Genomic DNA, 21,319 nt, shown 5'->3' on the forward strand with positions numbered 1-21,319 from the left:
GTCCACAAGTAGCAATAATGGATGTGCAAATTAAATGATTTAAAAAAAAAAAAAAAAAAAAGGACAAGTTCTCACTAGTAGCTCAGGCTGGCCTCTAGCTGAGATCCTTCGATTCTCCTGCCCCAGCCTCCCAGGTGATAGAATTACAGGTGTGAGACTCCACAACTGGCACACTTCTCACATGTACATGGAACTCCCACCTAACTTCACTCTCCTACACTGCCAACTAGTACCTACTCCTAGGTCAAGCCAGAATAATTTCACTGCCCCATGCATCTCCATGCTATTCCTTACCCCTCTAAAAACAGGAAGATCTGAGAATGTAATTCATGAGGCTAACTTCCCATGCTTGGTTCTGACCTACTCTCATTACAAATGCTTCTTCATTATACACACCTCCTTCATGATGCTGAATAAGCTCCATGATGTCATGCATGTGGAAAAACACTTAACCTAGCACAAGTGATTAACAATATGCATTTTGAACCATAGGCTGGTCTGTTTCCAGGCAACGGTTCAAGCAGCTCTTACTGATGAAGAATGCACTCTGAGCACCAGTACCTCTACTGAGAAACAGGACATTCACACCTGGAGGATATTTACACCTGGCACACTTGTCTTGGAAGAGCTTCACTGCCAAGACTGTTAGCTCTTCCTGAACTCTTCATGTGGCCACTAAGTGACTAGGCTGGCGTTGTACTTGTGATGATCTTCCTGCCTCTGCCTCCTTAGTGCTAGGATTATACATTTACACACACTCGAGTGTGTGTGTGTGTGTGTGTGTGTGTGTGTGTGTGTGTGTGCACGCGCGCGCGTGCAGGCACACTCATGTTTAAGGCAGAGTCTTGCTATGTTGTCCTGGCTGATCTGGAATTTGTTGACAATTCTTCTCCTTTAGTCTTACAAATGCTGGGACTGCAGGTCCTGCCCCGTGGCTTTCCAGGCCTTGTGAGCAGGGAAACAAGATCTTGAACAAAGGCAGCTGCTAGCTGCAGCAGAGAGCAACTGCACCCCAGTGGCACACTTCCTCACAGGCCCTGAGTGGTTCTCTTTCTCAGGCTAGTACTTTTCCACAAGTCATGTGGCTTTTTGGCAATACTCAAACAGGAGCAGTTTTAATACTTATCTTCATGGTCAAAACATTTTCAAAGTCAAGGAGGATGGAAAACTGTGACTTTACAAGCTGAATGAATTTTAGGCCTTTCCAAGGACTCAACACACAGTAGGGTTTCTGCAGCTGTAACAGGAGAGAAGCGAATGGGATTCTATGACTTGTCCTAAGTTCACAGAACGGTGATAAAATGCAGCACAGCCAGCTTTATCTCCTGTACTCTAGATGGGCTGCAGAACTCCTCTCAGCCCAGCGTTTAAACCCCGACTATACACAGCTGGGCCTGGCCAGACTATTGTTTACAAGCTATTTCACTTTGTGAAGCACTGTCACTAGGCACCAGGGACTTAACTCTTACAATCAAGATGGGAAGTCCTGGTCCTCATGACAAAATAGAAAAAGACAAAGTAACTATCAACTGTGACATATGTAACAAAGAAGCAAGGGCTGATGCAGACAGGAAGAGGATGGCAGCTGTGTTAGGCAAGCCTGCGGTGCCAAGGTCAGGAAGAGTTCAAGGTCATCTTTGATTACATAGTAAGTTTAAGTCTGGCCTCAGCTACAAGAGACCTTGCCTCAAAATACCACCCAACAAACAACAGAACCCCAGCAACAATGAAATGAGGATGTGTATGAATGGTATGCTTAGAGAAAAACTTAACTGAAAAACAGAAAAAACCGATCAAATTAGCTCTGTTTAGACTGTAAGAAAGCACTCTTAAAAAAAAAAATCATTAGCCAGGCATGTTAGTGCCTGCCTTTAATTCAAGTGGGAAGCAGACCCAGGCAGATCTCAGTGAGTTTGAGGCCAGCCTGGTCTACAAAGCAGGTTCCACGGCTACATAATGAGACCTGGTCTCAAACAAACAAACAACAACAAACCAGAGCCTGGTCTAGGATCTGGAGAGGCTGCTCTTGAAGAAGACACGGCTTTAGTTCCCAACATCCACATAACAGATGTAACTCCACTTCCAGGGAAACTAACATCCTTTTCTGGGCTCCTGGGGCACCAGGTAGGCACGGTAGTGTACATACATACACACGTGCAGATAAGCACTCATACTCAAAAAATAAAAATAAATCAATTTTAAAGAAATGATCAGGATTGAGGAGGTAAACTCAGTTGGTAAAGTGTATGCGTGCAGCACATGCCTAAGGTCCTAAGTTTGGATCCCTAGCACCTACATCAAAGAGGTGGGTGTTAGCAGAACACAACCTATATCCCAGAGCTGGAGAGGTAGAGACAGGAGGATCCCTGGGCTGTTCATCAGCCATCATAGACAAATGGAGAGACCCTGTCTCAAACAAGGCAAGAAACAACCAAGGAAGACACATAGCACCAAGCCCAGGCACCCCACTAGCATACACACACGTGGGTATGTATCCCCTTCTACATACACGATTCCCTAATGTTTCTCTCCAGTTATATGCATTATGTGTACAAAGTAAGTTATAAAGAACTCAAGTTCTGGGAGATACTTATAGCTATGTGGGAAAACAGGTAAAAAAATACAAATGCAATTAAAAATTTAGTTTTGTTTTTTAAAACAGGCTGGCCTTAAACTTATGATCCTCCTGCCTCAGCTTCCTGAGTGCTAGAATTATAGATGTGTGCCATCACACCCAGCAGGCAAATTCAACTAGAAAAACATAAGGGAAATGTGAAAATGAACCTGCTAGGGGAAAAAAGCACAGTCCTCCGTGCCCTAAGTACTCAGAATGTTACTTCCCTACTCGCAGCAGGTTAGCTCTGTGCTTTTCATTAGCACTCTAACATGAAGCCTCAGAGCCCAGAAGCTCATTTAACACACCAGAAATCTAAGAGGAAGAAAGGCCAGCTGCACTAGATTTGATGACTAACAAATTACCTCTAGGGCAACAGCTCTAAGCACTGCAAACCTTAATTCCAACGACTCTTGGGTGTTTGCCAATACAGGGAGCGGACAGTAGCGTTCTCTGCCTGCCTTGAGTACAGGAAAGCCAGGAGCAGGCCTCAACCCAGCTGAGTCACGGGCTCTGGGGTAACCACTGGGAAGATACCAGAGTCACCATCCAAGCACGACACTCTCTCTCACCTCAGTCTTTTCAGCAGGCCTCGAGAATAGAGCCCCATTTCCCTGACTCCCATACAAAAGAGCCCTGCTCTATTTCTGTTACAGAAACCCAACAAGATTGAAAAATAACAGATAATGTGCAAACTCATTTTCAAACACAAATCTCTTTCATGATGAAAAAAAATTAAGAAATGTGTCAGTGTCTGTAGCTATTAATCAGGCCACTGCCACTAGAAGCAGAAGAAAAGTCAGGCTTAGTATTTTCTCTAACTTTCCTAACAAGCTGCCCCCAGATAAAGCAATGCTATCCCGATTACTGCTTCCAAGTATCAATGACCAGAAATGTAGCTTTGAAACTTACTGGTACTCCAAGTTTATCCAAGTTATCCAGGAAATACTTCACAGACTCACCCTGAAACCAAGAAGAAAACAAAGTTACAAGGGCTTAGATGCTGCTGCACAGTTGACACTGTATTGTGGGGCTGTACACTTGGTCCAAACACCCTTTGTTTAGTCACAGTCAGGGAAGCTGAAGGAGGAGGACCACCAAGTGTAAGGCCAGGCCAGGATGCATAAGGGAGACTCTGGGCTCCGACAAGGAAAGGAGAGCAAACAGGAGACCAGGAAACTTTGGTAAGTACTAACTTTAAAGCACTTCTAATGGGCTGAAGGTACAGCCGAGGCAGGACAAGGCCCTGGGTCAGTCCTCAGCACTACAGTAAACAAATGCACAAACAGCCGATAAGAAGCCCACCAGAGGCTGCTACATGTGGTATTGCTTAGTGGATAACAGCAAGACACGTGCTCCTGCACTTGACCTGTGACAATGGGTTAGCCTGAATGAAGGAAAGGAAAACAATGTCTAGCACTACAAAAATTGTCACTGCGCAAGTTTTCAGGTCACTGTAGGGACTTTTGTTATGACACCAAATTTGGTAGGCCTGGTTTCTTGAAGGCTGGGTCCCTATGGGCCTAGAAACCCTAACAAAGAGCTTCTCAGGTCCTGCCACACTGAAGGCCCCGTCTGTCCTGCACTCTGAATAGGTCTTCACCTGGCCACAGTTCAGTAGCACCTGACACTGGCCATTTGGAACACAGCAGATCACTAAGTTATGCAAAGCTATCAAACACTGGCATGTTTCATTATACAGAATTGAAAACCATATTTGCCAACAATTGCATCAATCTTATCACAAGTCTGTGGGAGGCTGTTGCACTCACAGTGGTGGACAGATTCGGGTTTCCTATATTCTTATACTCAGCTGAATGCTTGAGCTTTGTACGACTAGCAACAAAAACCCATTTTCCTGAAATAGTGGGGTGGCCAAGTATCCAAATGCCAGTCATTCCTTTAGGCAAAAGTAGCATGGCCCGAGAAGGGTGGCTGGAGCAGCTCGGAAGAAGCCTGGTCGTCCTTCAGTTTCTTCAGACAATCGTCCTGTTTCTGTCTCCATACATATTCATCAGAAAGACACTCCAAGTGAAGACTGAGCACGAGTCTTTTGACTGTTCAATCTAGGGTGGTCTTCAGGGAAACCAGTCATGGTTTGGGGGCTGTGTATCACATCCACAAACACTTCTGGCCACAAAAACAGGCTGATGAAGACCACGACCAGTATGGATTGAGGCTTACATACTGATCTGCTGCTCTTTCCCTGAGGTAGAGATGGTTGTAAGCTGCCTGATGGGGTGCTGGCAATTGAACCTGGGTCCTCTGGAAGAGCAGCCAGTGTTGAGCCATCTCTTCAGCCCCAAGTTTTCCCTTTTCAAACTGGGTAGCATCCATCCCCTCGAGCAACCTCTCAAAACACACAGCAAAGCAACTAAGTAAGCATCACGGTAGGTAGAGCAGTTGAAGTGCTTGAATTATTTGCTTCAAGACAGAATCCTCCAGAAGGTACCTTTCAGTTTTAAGGAGATTTCTACAGCTGAACTGAACACAATTGTGGGGAACTGAACATACATACAGATGTGTCATTTGTAACTGTTATTTACTGTTTCTTCTATTTCTAAATGGGAACACATAGCAACTTGCATCCAAGGACCTAGTAAGGGTAAAACAAAGGGGCTATAAAACGGATACTTCAGAGTATAAAGAATGAGGAGTGTGCCACTGGCTCCTGACCTGCAGGAACTACGCACACCCACAGATATAACACACACACATACACACATATGCTATATATGTATCACACGCACACATACACATACGCACTAAATAGACAAAAGTTTGTGTCTCTGGGAGTGTATGTGCACATGTGTGCACAGGTGCTTATGCCTGTGCCCTGCGCTGGTGTCCTCTATCACTCCATCTAGTCCTCTCTGAGGCTTGAATTTTCTAAGCTAGGCTGGAAGCCAGTAAGCCTCAGAGGTCCTCCTGTCTCTGGCCCGCTCAGAGCTGGGACACCTCGTCACCCGGGTGCTGGAAAACCAACTGCTCCCCGTGGCTGTGCAGTGAGCACCTTAACTGCTGAGCCAGCTCTCCAGCCCTGAGAACTACCTCTTTTCTTCTTTTTCTTTGGTTTTTTCAAGACAGGGTTTCTCTGTGTAGCCCTGGCTGTCCTCGAACTCAGAGGTCCACCGCCTCTGCCTCCCGAGTGCTGGGATTAAAGGCGTGCGCCACCACCGCCCGGCCTGGTTCTATCTTTTTAACAAACAGTTTTCATCTTCCTTCCTTCTTTCCTCCCTCCCGCCCCACCCCTTCCTCCTTCCACCCTTCCTCTTCTTGAGGCAGGGGCTTCACTTTTAACAAACAATTTTAATATTTCTTTTCCCCCCTCTCTTCTTTCTTTTTTTTTTGAGGCAGAATTTCATTCACTGGCTTTGAAGTCACAGCAGAACTTCTCAGCCTCCTGAGTTCTGACATGACAGGAATGAGCTGCCGCCTGGCAGTTTTGGTGACAATGTCAGATAAACAGCTCTAAGTACACAACTTTCTGGACCTCTGCAATTATACCCACGGTCATCTTCTGGGCAGAGTTAAACAGCTTTAACTGCTAAGCTCTCCTGGTTTCCTCGTTTCACACAGGTGAAACACTGAGTTCATTCTTCAATAGAGAATCCGGACAAAGATAAAAGCACAGCCTGTGATCCTGGCACTTGGGAAATGGAGGCAGCCCGAGGACCAGTTCAAGGTGATCCTCAGTTACATTACAGTTCAAGGTCAGCCTGGGTTATGTGAGCCCTGCCTCAAAGAACCAAACAAAACCAAAAAAAAAAGAAAGAAAAAGAAAAGATCTCCACATCCAACAGTGAAAATTCAACTACATAAAAAGCATTAGGGCTACTAATCTTTCGGAGGTAAGATATATGAAAGTCAGAATACCCTCACCACAAGTACATGAGTATTATCTGAAGCAGCATCCTTCCTTCCCTTCCAAGTAAATACTTACACCACTCTATTGTTTGAGAGGGTTTACAGAAAACAGTACATATCCTAGTGGCATTACAAATCCATACAAAACTCTGACAAAGTCAGGAACATTATGACCCATAAAACCTTTAATGGTCTTTGGTCTGTCCCCAGGAATTTACTCAGCACAAACAAAAGGATGCATACAAAGGACACTTCAGCTGGAGTGATGGCCCACACTGGAGGATCAGGAGTCCACAATAACCAACGGCTTTGGAGTTAGTTTGATGCAAGCCCGGGATACCCGAGACCCTGTCTCAAACAATTATAAAATGCCATTTATTCAGTGCCAATTACAACAATAAAATTTGGAACATTATTTTTCCACACAGAATTAGGAAAGAAATGTAATGAATCTAGGTATACTTAAACCTAAAATGTTACATTATCAAATATAATTATTTGATATCACTGCCACATATGAAATTGTGCTAGTAAATGCTAAACTGAAGTAGTAGATTATAAAGTCAAAGCCTACAACATTGAGCTTCAAGGCATTCTTTAACTTTTGTTCTTCCAAATGTGGTACAATACTCACACGGTGGCAAAGCCCAACCCTGTTAATGTCAGGGTTTGTAGTCACTTATCATATATGGTTAAATTATTTAAATGTTTTCATAAACAAAAGCTGTCGTCACTGTCTGTATGTACTTGGTCTTACCTTGCTGTCATTAAAAAGATCTGAATTCTACAGCACATCTTGATTCAAAGATCTGTGAGGCTTAGCTCAGCTGTACATTACCTCCTTAAAACGGGCAAAGGTGACCACAGCAGTGAGGTAACTAGAGCCTATAACCCTAGCACCAAAGGCCGAGGCCGGAGACTGCCACGAGCCTGAGGCCAGCCTTCCTTACAGGGTAAGTTCCCAGCAAGCAGGGATATCCAGTGAGAGCCAGAGGAAGACGAGGGAAGGAGAGAAGAAAGGAGAAAGGAGGAGGAGGGAGAGGAGGTGGAGGAGGAGGAGGAAAAAGAGGAGGAGGAGGAAGAGGAGAAGAAGAAATAATCACGCTATTTTCAGAACTACAAATACTTTGAACAGTTCAGAGTGCATACCGCTCTTCCAGAGGCCTACATTTGATTCCCAGCACCTGCATGCACCAGTCAACAGCCACATGCAGTGGCTCACCCTCTTGTAACTCCAGCTTCAGGGGATCTGACACCCTCTTCCAGCCTCCTGCTGCATTCATATGCATATGCCCACAGGCATAATTAGAAATAAATCTTACAAAAGATTTATTTTTATTTTATGTGTACGTGAGTTTGCCTGTGTGTATGTTAGTACACCATATGCATGCAGTACCCACAGAAGTCAGAAGTGTCAAATGCCCTGGAACTGGAATTACATATGGTTGTCAGCTATCACGAGAGTGCTGGAAACTGGCCACGTGGGTACTGGTAACTGAACCTGGGTCCTCTGAAAGAGCAGCAAGGGCTCTTAACCTGTGAGACATCTGTCTAGCCCCAATGAAAAGAAATCTTAAAAACAAAACAACTACACACACACTTTCTACCACCTTCCTGCCTCTGTCTCAGGGCGGGGATTTCAGCAGAGTGCTTCCACACCTGACTGAAGAGACTCATCTGAAATCTTGTAGGTCAAATCAGTTTAGAATTTATTAGAAATTCAAAATCCCATGAAAACCAAGTGATAACGATCACAGACAAGGCAGGTACCACAGACAAAACCAGGTCAGCCAGGGCTATGTAGTGAGATCCTATCTCAAAACTAAGAAGGGTAAAGAAAAGTCATGTGCACTGTTATCAAACCTCGGCTTCTACAGACACTACACAAGAGTAAGGGAGAGTCCTCTGTGCATTCAGGACTCTGAAATTAAAACAGTTTAATTCCCCTACATTTGAACTTATGATGGACTTCTATTTCCAGTCTTCCCATCTCAGCCACATCTACTCAAGGACATAATACATTCACTGTGATTCCTGTGGAAGGCATATTTTGGCTAAAATTGTCTCTAATCAAAAAGGATATGCTGGGGCTGGAGAGGTGGGGCAGTTTGCCCCCTCAACTCTTCCTTGACAAGGTCTTGCCATGGAATTCAAGATACTTTTGTCGACACCTTGAGTTCTAGAAATTTTTATCAGTAGCTTTTAAATTTTATTGAGAAAAACCACAGAGAAAACTCTTCTTATGATCTCAAAAATAAATAAATGAATAAATAAAATAAAACATAAAACAATAAACAATGTTCATAATCTGCAGTTTACCCATGAAGGCCATGGACACACAGCAGTAGCTCTGTACTGGGGGCCCAGGGCTTCTGATGGTCCCCGCTGTTTGTGTCCAGTGCTGGGGGCCTGGCATCTGGCACCCTCCCCTTCAAGAGTATGTGTGAACCAAGAATGAAGGGCTGGGAGAAGGCTGCCCCTAACTACTTTTTCTTAACAACCTCAGAAGTGCTCATGTCTTCTAGTTTCTAATGCTGGTGTGAAGGAAAAGAAGGGAATCGGAGTTCTTTCTTTACCCCTGAGTGAGTAATCTGGCCAAGTTTCCAAACTTCCCTAGATCCCAATTTCCCCAACAGTGGAAAGAGTTCAGTGGCTCAATAATCATTCCTTTACTGCACAAAGTACACTTAAAGTTAAGATTCTCATGCCAGGCTGTGGTGGCGACCACCTTCAATACCAGCACTCGGGAGGCAGAGGTAGGCAACTCTCTGTAAGCTCAAGGCCAGCCTGGTCTACAGATAAAGTCTCAAGACAGCCAGGGCTACACAAAGAAACCCTGGCTTGAACCACCACCCCCCATTAAAAAAGGAGGAGGAGGAGGAAGAGGAAGAAGAGGAGAAGGAGGAGAAGGAGGAGGAAGAAGAAGAAGACGACAATAACGACAAAGAAAGAAACAGAAGCAGGCAGGCAGATCTCTATGAGTTCAAGGCCAGCTTGATCTACAGAGAGTTCTAAGCTAGCCAGAGAAACAATGAGAGCAGTCTTAAAGTTAGACTCTCCTTTCAGTACAGGTCATGTTATTAACCTGAACTTTGCTTCTGTGTCTCCTTATCTGAGTCATGCAGCTTAGTCTCTACAAATACAATATAGGATTTCATGGAGTACACAAAAACACTACAAGGTTAAGACTTGTTGGTCCTAACCTGAAACTGGGTAGCTTTTCTTGGTCCCTTCTCTACTACTGAAAGAAATACAATCAAATTTCACATAGAAATCAATTTTCTGGTTCAGACTTGAATCTCACGGTGTCACCTCGAATTCTTTTTCCTCTGCAGAGCAGTGAGGTAACTTTCTGTGGTAGACTCTTCAGTCCAGAACAGCATGGCACGCAAGTCTTCTAGTATTTTTTGGCTTGTGAACATTTAGGATCCATGTAAACAATGGCACTGTGGCCTGTAGACCTGATTCTAGCCCCACACATCCTATCGGCAAAGTCAATGTACATCAGTGAGCTTCAGTTACATTTTGAAATCTCAAATCCTGAGAGGCGCTACAAACTTTATTTCATATCAGCTTTATCAAGTTGTGCCTAAGCTGGAAATAGCTACACTGTTTCCCATACCCAAGAATCATTTATTATAAATGTACTGTCTTTGCTTGTAAAGACATTATGGGCCAGGAGTCCTAGGTTTAAAGTTAATCCAAAAGCTGAGAACCTAAGTGAGAAAGTACTTTCTATAAAGCAAATATACTGAGAGACCCAGTTCACTTGACACCTACTGCTCAAGAGAAAGATGTTAATTCCAAGTGCTCTTCTACACCCCTGAAAACAGCCAAAGGACAAGACTCAGTGTGTGCTGTTCTCTGAAGATACCAATTTCAGGCGGGTGGTGGTGGTGGCGGCGGCGGCGGCGGCGGCGGCGGCGGCGGCGGCGGCGGCAGCGCACGCCTTTAATCCCAGCACTTGGGAGGCAGAGGCAGGAGGATCTCTGTGAGTTCAAGGCCAGCCTGGGCTACAGAGTGAGTTCCAGGACAGGCTCCAAAGCTACACAGAGAAACCCTGTCTCGAAAAACCAAAAACAAACAAACTAAAAAACAACAACAACAAAAGAAAGATACCAATTTCAGCTGGAGAAGAAATCATCTATTCTTTGAGAAAAACATACTAAAATTACTGACAGCTTTATGCCAATAGGGAAAAGACAACTTTACTTAAAGTAGTTGAGAAGTAGAGGTTTTAAAGCCTTAGCCAGGGTTCAGTGGTTCAGAGCACTTGGTGCTCTTCCAGGGACCCAAGTTTGGATCCCAGAACCCAAGTTAGGAGGCTCACAACCACCTTTAATTCTAGCTTCAGGGAATCCAATGCCCCTTCCGGCTCTGTGTGAACTGCCACATACAAGATGCCAGTACACACAAATGTTTTACTCTAGAATTCGTTTGGCAATATGTAGCAAGGCCTTTAACAAAGACTGTCATTAGAGTAATATTGAAAAGAATGTGTGCAACAACTCAACCACAATAGTAAAGTACTTTTGATAGAGAACTATTGGATTATTTTTATTTTTCTAGACTGAAGATCAGATGTCTACCCACAAACGATTGTAGCCCACACGCCAAATCCAGCCCATTGCTTGTTTTGGGGTTCATTTCTAAATGATTGGGGAAAACATGAAAAGAGTATTTTTAACATGTGGAATGGTATGAAATCAAATTTCAGGGTCTAAAAATAAAGCTACAGTGGTGCACAGCCACACTCATTTACTCGTCTAGCATCTCTGCTTGCTTCCACACCCTGCAGCAGAGGGGGGCAGTGGAGGCGGCCTATGTGCAACACTCTCCTGTCTTTGTACCGCTGCACAGGGCGCTGAGGGTTACAGTGAGCAAGTCTGAAGTTGAAACTGCTTCAAATGGCACCAATATTGCCACTCTACTCCACCTCCCCTTTTCCTCTCGCACAAACACACTAGTAAGTTCATATGCACCATAAAAAGAAAAAAGAGGATTTTGAATGCCATGCTTTTAATATACATCAAAATATCAGTATTTGTGTTATTAAGTTAGATGATGAAGTACTGTGTTTACTATGTAATGACACTGTAGCTAACTAAAAAAATACAACGTATTCTTTATGTGCTTGCAGACTAAACACTCCACCTATTTCCAAAGTTTCCATGTGGTTGGTTCACTGTCATCCAAGCAAGGAATGTCATTTACTGCTAGAGAGTTGATTAAGTCATGTTTGATTGCAGCAGTCAAACAAGACTGTCCAGAGATGACAGACTGTTATCCTTTCCGTGAGAACAGTTGCTCAGAGTTGAAGAGAGAAGGAACAACCTAAACACTAGATGGGGCTCTGTGAGTTCAAGGCCAATCTTGTCTATATATCAAGTTCCAGACCAGCCAGGGCTACATAGCAAGACCCTGCCTCAAAAGACAATTAATAACAATGACAGACAGACTAATGATTTCTAGGACTTTCCTCCATTCTTGCTGAATTTACTACCAACAGTGCTCAGTCAGCTGTCTGCCAAGTTTCAAGTACCCAGAGAACTGAGACAACACTCAATCATTGCAACTGCCAGTGGACTCTGAGGGTGGGCAAATTCTGAGTGGGACAGGGAAGGGGCAAACACACAAAGCCCAGACAGTTAGCACTGAATTCCTCCTCAACAGCTACCTTGTGGGAAACACATTAAGTCTAACAGTGCCAACGAGGAATTTAATTTAGTCCTGTGAATTTGGCCATCACCATGTCCAGGAATTTTGTCAGAAATAAGAGTCAGTATGCATCTGGGAACGTAGCTCCGTTGGTAGAATACTTTGCCTAGCATGCATGAAACCCTGGGTCTGACCCTCAGCACCAAGGTGCAGTGGCACACACCTGTAATCTCAGCACTTGGAAGGAGGCAGGAGAATCAGGAAGTTCAAGATCATCCTCTGCAGGTTTGAGGCCAAAATGAACAAAATGAGACCCAGTGTCAACAGAGAAAGGACAGAGGAGGTAGGGAGGGAGGGAGGGACAACGAAATGAGTATTCTGATGTGCCTTTAAAAGTTCAGTGCCTTGGGCTGAGGGATAGCTCAGCCACTAAGGGCTAGGCTCACATACAAAATACAAGTTCAGTGGCTCAAGAGTTTTACTGAATTTTCTGAGCATGGGGATGAAATGGACTTTCTTCTTCTAGACAAGAACTACCCTTTAACCACTGCTGTTGAACACTGGTTTTTGAAATTAGCTTTGGGAAGAGTAGATTCTATTCTTAAAGGAGTTCAACCTAAAATTATAAGGCAAAACAGTCTATTTTGGAGACGCTTATACTCTGGTAAATGCATCTCAACTACTAGCAATACGACTGAATCTCTAGCAACGTCAAACTGTTTTTATACACTCTCCTGTGGTCAAAAGGAAGTAAATCCTCATTTCCACATAAATGTGCAATGTACATCCAGTTCCAAATTCCAACTACAATTCCTGAAGCATCCTTCAGCTCCTAATACATGCACAAAATCCATTTAACTGCAAATTAAAGCTTCTCCCAGCCTTCCAGCAGAAATGGTCAGTGTGAGACAACAGCATGCTAAGAAGCACAGTGGGAAAACCTAGACTTTTTCTGAAGAATAAGTGCACTCAATGAGCTCACACGCTCATGTGGCAATGTCTATCCGCATTTTGCTGCTCTACGGATGGAGCCTGGGCCCTCACCAATGCTAGGTAAATACTCTACCACTGAGCTACATCCCTAACCAAAGACATTTTCAAGGATCAGGTGTGTAAAATGTTTTTTCACATCATCATTAATGGGCGAATATTTACAACGAATTTTGAAGGTAATAGTAAGCATTGAACCTGAATAGGCAAAATAACCTAATTCTTCTGGCCAGTAAAGCCTCTTAACAAAAAGCTATACATAATTTTATTGCATTTGGAATTGTACTGCTAAAAAGGTTTGTAGAAACTTGTATTCTCTCTCTCTCTCTTTTTTTTTTTTTAAGATTTATTTATTTATTATGTATACAGCATGTATGACTACAGGCCAGAAGAGGGCACCAGGTCCCATTACAGATGGTTGTGAGCCACCATGTGGTTGCTGGGAATTGAACTCAGGACCTCTGGAAGAGCAGTCAGTGCTCTTAACCTCTGAGCCATCTCTCCAGCCCGAAACTTGTATTCTCTTATAATACTTATGTATGAGTTGTACAGTAATGCTCTTCATCTTATGTCTTGGCACGAGAAGTCTCAACTATATTATCTTGTCCTTTAGGAAATGTGTTCTAGAAATTTTAGTTTATTTTGAGACACGGTGTGTCCATATTGTAACCCTGACTGTCCCAGAACTCACTATGTAGATTAGGCTGGCTTCAAACTCGCAGAGACCTGCTTGCCTCTGCCTCAGAAATGCTAGGATTAAAGGTGTGTGGTAGCATGTTAAACACTTACATTTGTTTTGAGGTGAGTCATGCTATGTTGCCCAGGCATTTAAGTGATCCTTCTGCCTCAGCCTCCAAAGTATTACACACCTCATAAACTACCAGCTTAGATCAATGGTTCTTAACTGGTACAGACCAGAACTGTTGGATATGCTTACTAAAATATCACAGATTCTCAGGTCTACTAAAACCTGTCATGCCAAAATCTTAGCAAGTTGCAAGAGAAGAGATTCTGATGCAGTCTTCCTTGGCATCACTTCATATCTCAATATGCATTTTAAAAGTAACTTCATTGTTTGTGATTATACAAAATTAACTTTTTAAAAGCCTGGTAAAGGTTAGAAAGAGGGTTCAGGGGTTAAGAGCACTATCTTCCAGAACACCCAGGTTCAATTCCTAGCATCCACGTGGCAGTTAACAACCATCTGTAATTCTAGTCCCAAGGGATCTAAAGCCCTTTCAGTCTCCAAGTACAACAGGCACACATGTGATATTCAGGCATACAAGCAGGCAAAATACACATATACATAAAATTAAATAATAAAAAATAGTGTGATTGAAAATGCCAAGCTACTAAGAAACTGGGTTAGAAATTTACTTTTTACTGCAAGAGTAGGTTTTAAGCAACACTGCATATTCTTCACAATTCACATAAACCACACATGTACGTTCACACACAAATGTCACAAAGACTCCATTTGAGTTTAGGGACAGCCTAGTCTACAATGAAAGAAGGAATGAATGAATAAAAAATGAATGGAGAGCTAGAGGACAGGGTTAGACATGGGCTTCATATTGGGAAGCTCATCTGATTGGGATCGTAAGGTAAGGATTTTAGAGAAAACTCTGGGAATAATGAAGGATCACAGATCCAATCTACTTGTGTTGCTTGGTTAAAATCTACCAGGCAGCTGTGGTGAGCCATACCTGTAATCTCCAAAGTCTGAACTAGGAGGATCTATGGGTTCAGTAACTATATAAACCAAAACCTTGTCGACATCAAAAAAAAAAAAAAGCTTGACTTCAAAACAAAGGCACCTTCCTGGGCTTTTGCAAGAGCTGAGCACCTTCCTTCCTCCTGTACCCAACCCCAGTGCCTGACACAACTCCTTCCAGTCTTCATCTGAGGACCTTACTTTTCATAGGCAGAGACAATGAGAATCCAAGTTGAACAGTCTACAGAACAGCTAGTCTTGCCCATTTTACAGATTTTGAAAAGTCTGAAGGACAGAAGTTATATGGTTTATCAAGACTAATCCAGGGGATAGAAATTGAAAGAAAACTATTTTAGGGGCAAGAATTCAAATTCTTGGGTTTTTTCCCAGTAAGATCAGTACTGAAGAAACATGAATTTAAGATATACTCATTTTCACTCTTTTTTCCACTGACTACGGTTCCTCCCAGCTGCCCCTGCCCTCAGGAATCACACCCTTCTGCTGTTTGCACTGAGGACTTGTGCCTCTCAAAGCCCCTTACTCTGACATATGGCCTTGGACAGAAACACCTAGCTACACTCAAACTCTTGCTCTCTGTATTGCAGAACAGGATTGTTATCTTGTACATAGTAACAGCTACGGCAACATCTGCTGGACACTTTGTATTGTAACTTCCCCTTTCCGACATCCTGTTTCCATCAGTCACTGAGAGTGTAACATATGGAATGATGGTTTTTAGAGGAATGATTAGAGTACATATAGCTTAGTAAGTCCTATCTGCTTATAAGGATGTAAGCACAAACAACAGAAAAACAAGAGATGAACTTAAGTGAATATGGCTAAGTTCTTTCAAGGCATAAAGTCCATTTATTTTTTCAGCATGTCTGGATATCATGAAAAGCACTACAGAACGTTACAGTATCAAGATGACATGAAAACAAAACTCAAAGCCCTTCAGTGTGAGGGCAATCATTACATGTTACCGCCAATCAAAGAGGGATGCGAGAAAAGTGATAAGGCCTGAAAAAGAGGATATACAAGTCGAATTTTAAAATCACATTTATTCACGTGTGTGAGTGCATGCGTGTGCACATGCACAAGTTGTAGCACATATATGGAGGTCAGAGAACAACTCCTTCCACACCATGAGTCCCCGGACTAAAGTCATGCTGTCAGACTTGGCAGCAAGCATGTCCTTTGCCCTCTGAGCCAGCTCACTGGCCCTCAAACAGGACTGAAGGGACTGGATGACGGCGAAGCTTCAGAACTGCTTTTTTCTCTAAGTAGATTTAGGTTTCTGAATACTTGTCTTCTAACCAACAGCCAAGCAGGGTGGGGCCTAGCCCAGGTCTCCATCTGTAGAGATTAGGAGCCACAGATCATATGGAATTTTGGAAGGCTCTTGCCACAAGCAGACATCCTAAATGCTCACACAAGGACTTTAGACAAATGTCAAATTGTAGGTGGTATGTATTGTGTATGTCGTAACTTCACCATCCTGAACTATTTTTATAGACTATGATCAGGGAAGACAAACTGAAATCTGCTTGTTTGTACACTAGGACTCAGCTCCGTGGCAAACCTGATCCCTAGCACTGGGCAAATAAAATGCTTCCTACTCAGATGAACCATCATTGCTTAATCTCATAAAATGTGAAAAACTTAAATGCAGAGCAATTAGTATGTTTCTAAGTGGGAAAATAAGTTTGCTTTGAAAAATATTAAAGAGATTTTTAAAGGGTCACATTTTTATTTACTGAGCCTCTTTCAGTTGTTACTGCTATCACCTAAAATAGTCTTTTGTTAAAAATAAAGTTATTCGGGCTGGAGAGATGGCTCAGAGGTTAAGAGCACTGACAGCTCTTCCAGAGGTCCCGAGTTCAATTCCCAGCAACCACATGGTGGCTCACAACCATCTGTAACGAGATCTGGTGCCCTCTTCTGGCCTGCAGTCATACATGCTGTATACATAATAAATAAATAAGTCTTTAAAAAAAATAAAATAAAGTTATTCAAAAATATCAAAATTCAAAAGAAAAATCCATTCGTTATCAATATTCACTTTGTGGGGTATGGCAGTATAGGTCTGTAATCAATCAATCAATCAATCAATCAATCAATTTTCACTTTGCAGGGCCTACTGGAATAGGCCTGTAATTGCAGCTTCTTAGAAGGCTGGAGAGGTGAGACTGGAGGGTTCTAGGTTGAAGGCCAGTCTGGGCTACAGAGCGAGTATAGCCTGGGCTACAGATCAAGCTCCTACTCAAAAAAGAGACAGGTGGGAAGGCGGCACACACTGAACCCAGCCTCTGTCTCATCTCTGCCCGTCTAACAGCTCGGCTTGCCTGGCTTCAAGGGATTTCTTTTATTGATTCTTATCTTTGACTTTTTTTTTTCTTTCATTTTTCTCTGGGGAAAACGTATTTGATGTTGTACATACACTACATTTCAAAAAGGGCAGTACTGTCATCTTTGTAAAAAATGCATATATAAAGCACCTCACATCATTTTTTGGTTTGGTTCATAGAAGCATAACAATATTTACTGATAGCAAAAGAAACTGCCATTTTTCCTTTGTTCTGTCAATACATCAAAACCAGCTACACTGTAAGCTAACGAAACTTCAAATTTCTTACTAGTATTTTCCATGTCACACTTAACGATCCTAAGAGCCAAAATTAGTCAGTTATATTAACTCTCAGTATTTGAAAATTATTTTTTCAAAATAAATCTTTCTACACCAATCTAAGATAGTTTATGATAATCAAAGTAAAAATTTCCTCAGGAATCCTATCTTTGGCTTACTTAGACCAAAGTTCCAGCCATTTCTTCTCCCCAGCACACTGTAATAACAAACAGGCTCCCAGTGTAAAAGAAGAGACACCTGGGAAAGAACCAGGTCCTCCACTTCATTATGCAGGCTGCCGCCCTACTGCCACAACTCGCAGCCAGTAAAGGCTTCTTTATGTCAAGTGTTTTAGATTTATCACCAGAATAATTTGTGGCTAGTAATCCTTTTTTTTTTTTTTTTATTTATTATGTATACAGGAGAGGGTGCCAGATCTCATTACAGATGGTAGTGAGCCACCATGTGGGTGCTGGGAATTGAACTCAGGACCTCTGGAAGAGCAGTCAATGCTCAACCTCTGAGCCATCTCTCCAGGCCCCTAGTAATCCTAATCATGTAGCATACCTACTAAAAGTAATTCTCCTACTACAGAAGTCATAAAACAAGTAACTTATTTTATGAAAAAGCTTTATCCTGGAGGAACAGAGATCCATGCGTCCCTACTAAGCATTTGTAAATGTGCATCCTATCAAGGCTCGATGGTTCTGTCAGTAGCTCGTGAAAGTAAAGCACACTTCACATGGGAGGACTTCCCCACTGCAGCAGTGGGGCAGCTCTGACCCACAGGGCAGCAATACGGCAGGTTTATCCCAGAGGGTACTCTTTAGAACCACTACTTCTGCTTCCTAAGAAAGCGGGAGCGCTCAAGTAAAAAGTGCACACCCATTTCTAAGGAATCTGCTGGTACTGAGAAAAGTCACCTTCAGGAAATGTTGATGTTGCAACCATAAAGGAGCCGGACATGAAGCTGGACAGAGAGTACAAAGGAGTTTATCTCAATACTCAGCATGTATTCAAATACCGGAGGAGGATAACCAAAATGTCAACAAAGATGTCTCAGATGGTACAGAGCATCACTGTGGGATTTTTTTACCCCCAGAAAACATATATGGCTTAGAATGTCACACTGGGCAGCTCACCACTGCCTGTGATGACATTTCCAGGGGATCTCACATCCTGTTCTGGCCTCCTTGGGCACCTGTACACACACGATATACCACGTGTACATTCAGTCACACACAAATAAGAAAATAATAAATAAACCTTAAAATACAATTGAAGTCATTCCCTCCAAGAAGCTAACAATGTTCCTACTCTTCAGTTTGCTCATAATACATTTAATACAATAAAGGTTAAAGTTCTGAGCCTTGAAAAATGTTTCAATTTAAAAAGAGCCAATCATACACAATCTCAAAATCATCTAAAGAATATCGAAGGTCTGATAGGACAGTTCAGTGAGTGTGTTGGTTAGTGTTTTGTTTTGTCAACTTGGCCCAGGCTGGAGCCACCTGGGAAGAAGGAACCTGACCTGAGGAGTCACTGTCTTCAGATGGCCTGTAAACAAGTGTGTAGAACCATTTCTTGATTAACCTAGGAGGGCCCAGGCCACTCTAGGCAGAGCCACCCCAGGAAAGGTGGTCCCGAGTGAAGAAGAGCGAACTGAGCAAACCAGAGAGCAAGCCAGTATAGGAGCGTTCCTCCATGGCCTGTTGCCTTCAGCTCCTGCCTCCAGGTTCCTGCCCTGGCTTCCCTCAGTAATGGGCTAAAACCTGCATACTAAAATAAACCCTTTCTTCCCCCAAGCAGCTCTCGATCAGTATTTTATCACAGCAGTAGACAAGCAAAGAAGGGCAGGGGTAAAAGCACTTGTGTGTGACAGCCTGGAAGCAGAGCTCAACCCCTGCGCCCACACGGGAGGACAGAATCAACTCCACAAGTTGTCCTCTGACCTCCAACACAACACGTGCCCCTCCCCACAAACGCTCACACACCTTTTTCACAAACACACGTTTGTGTATATTTGTGTATATGCTCTCTAACACACACACACACACACACACACACACACACACACACTCACATGCACACACACACAGAGTAAAAAGAAAAAGAAAATCACGCTTTGCCACAACTAGAAATCTTCAGTAGTGCATTGGTTTTACCTTTCTTTTTTCTTCTTCCTCATTTTCCAAAAACCAATGACCTCCACTGAGGGCAAGCAGGAAGAAAGGAGCGAAAGGGGGGACAAATTCCTCCCCTCGTTCAATCTCCCATGGGGGAGTGTGGTCAGAGGCTTCCTGACCCCCCAGGCCCTACGGGTGCACAGCAGATGAAAGTTTGGCTCTTCGATGATATACTACAAACCCCCAAACTCAAACACTGCAGGATAATTAACATTAACTAATAAATGAGAAGCAGGTGACGGGCAAATCCAAATGGCTTCACTCCTAGTTTAGTGTTGACTCCATATTCCTAAGCTCTCTTGCCAACAGCGAAGTTCCACCCAGTCAGTCATTTGTCTCATCCCTGAATCCTATCAGACAGCAAAGCAAGGCCATCTGAAAATATTTCAAATACTGCCGAATGTGCAAATTAGCTCAAAATGTATCTGGTCATATCAGTTCCTGTCTCCAAGTCACGATCTGGCTAATTCTGTTAGCATGAGGGGCAGAAAAGCATGGGCCTGAGTACCAGGCAGACATGGGCTGTGGAGCCCAACAGCCTTGGGTTTGAATCATGAACAACTCCCTGCTTTCTCTGAGGTCCGTCCTTTCTAAGCTAAAGAGCAGCTGCTGACGGTGCAGAGAAGAAGAGCACAAACCCTGCCAAGAGCCACTACCTGTTCTCCGCTAGGACGGAGAACTACCGCGACGGCAAACCATCAATCCACTGGAGCTCCGAGGGTCTCCTCTGGGCCCGCAGCATGCTCGTACAGCAAGTACTCAATGCAAGCTTGACGAAGAACTGAAGGGCATCAGGTACATACATACTGAGCACATTACTGCCCTCACCTCTCTAAATGGAAGTGATCACATGTAAAACACTCAAGTACAGTCGGTATTCACAGGTTCCACATCTCCAGCTCCAACCAACCTCAGTCTGAAAATACCAGGAACGAAGTTTCCATCTGGAGCCATGCACGGTGGCACACAGAGGACTACACATTAGAGGTCAGCCTAGACTACACAGCAAAGCAAGAACTGCATGTGCACTGAACACATACTCTTTTCTTCTTGTCATTATTTCTGAAACAATAGCGCACAATAGCTACTTACATAGCATGCCACTGTATGAGGCGTTATTAGTCTGCCAGAGGTAACCTAAAGCACGTGGCAGGTTGTACTTAGGTTAGATGCAAATATTACACCATTTTATACCAGAGACTGCACATTAAGATTATGCTATCCCAGGGGGTTACCAGACCCCTGAGGACATGAAGGGACAGCTGAAAAAAAAAAAGAGAGAGAAACTCCTCTGTGTTTATTTAGCATAAAAATGATTTTGAGACCTTGTTCTCTCATGTGTCCCAAGCTGGCCTTGAACTTGTGGTTACATCTCTGAGGATGAGAACTGATCCTCCTGCCACTACTCATAAGTGCTAAGATTACAGGTATTATATTACCAGGCCCAGTTGATGTGGTGCTAGCAGTCAAAGCCTGGGCTGTGAGCATACTAGGCAAGCCCTTTACCAACTAAGCTAGACCCACAGCCCTTATCTAGCCTATTAACTCATTTTTAACTCCTAAGTGCAATGCAAAGGTATTGGTTACTACAAATCCAATGTGTCTGAACTTTAAAAAGGTCTGAAAACCACATCTGCTAAGGCAGGCGGTTGAAAGTGCTGCCG

General features: G+C 43.3%; 1 protein-coding gene across 2 annotated transcripts in view; it reads right to left on the minus strand.

Moving 5' to 3' along the window:
- Gna13 (G protein subunit alpha 13) overlaps positions 1-21,319 on the minus strand; it is a 63,900-nt gene that overhangs the window by 28,216 nt on the left and 14,365 nt on the right. The window contains exon 3 of one of the 2 annotated variants that reach the window (XM_052756780.1): positions 3,527-3,577. The exons of the other annotated variant lie outside the window; for it this stretch is intronic. Coding sequence (XP_052612740.1) covers positions 3,527-3,577 — 51 coding nt within the window. The remainder of the gene's footprint in view (positions 1-3,526; positions 3,578-21,319) is intronic. 2 annotated transcript variants of the gene reach the window in all.

The sequence above is a fragment of the Peromyscus californicus genome, unplaced genomic scaffold, assembly GCF_007827085.1.
Source record: "Peromyscus californicus insignis strain IS unplaced genomic scaffold, ASM782708v3 Scaffold_3__1_contigs__length_106647218, whole genome shotgun sequence".
Lineage (NCBI taxonomy): Eukaryota > Metazoa > Chordata > Mammalia > Rodentia > Cricetidae > Peromyscus > Peromyscus californicus.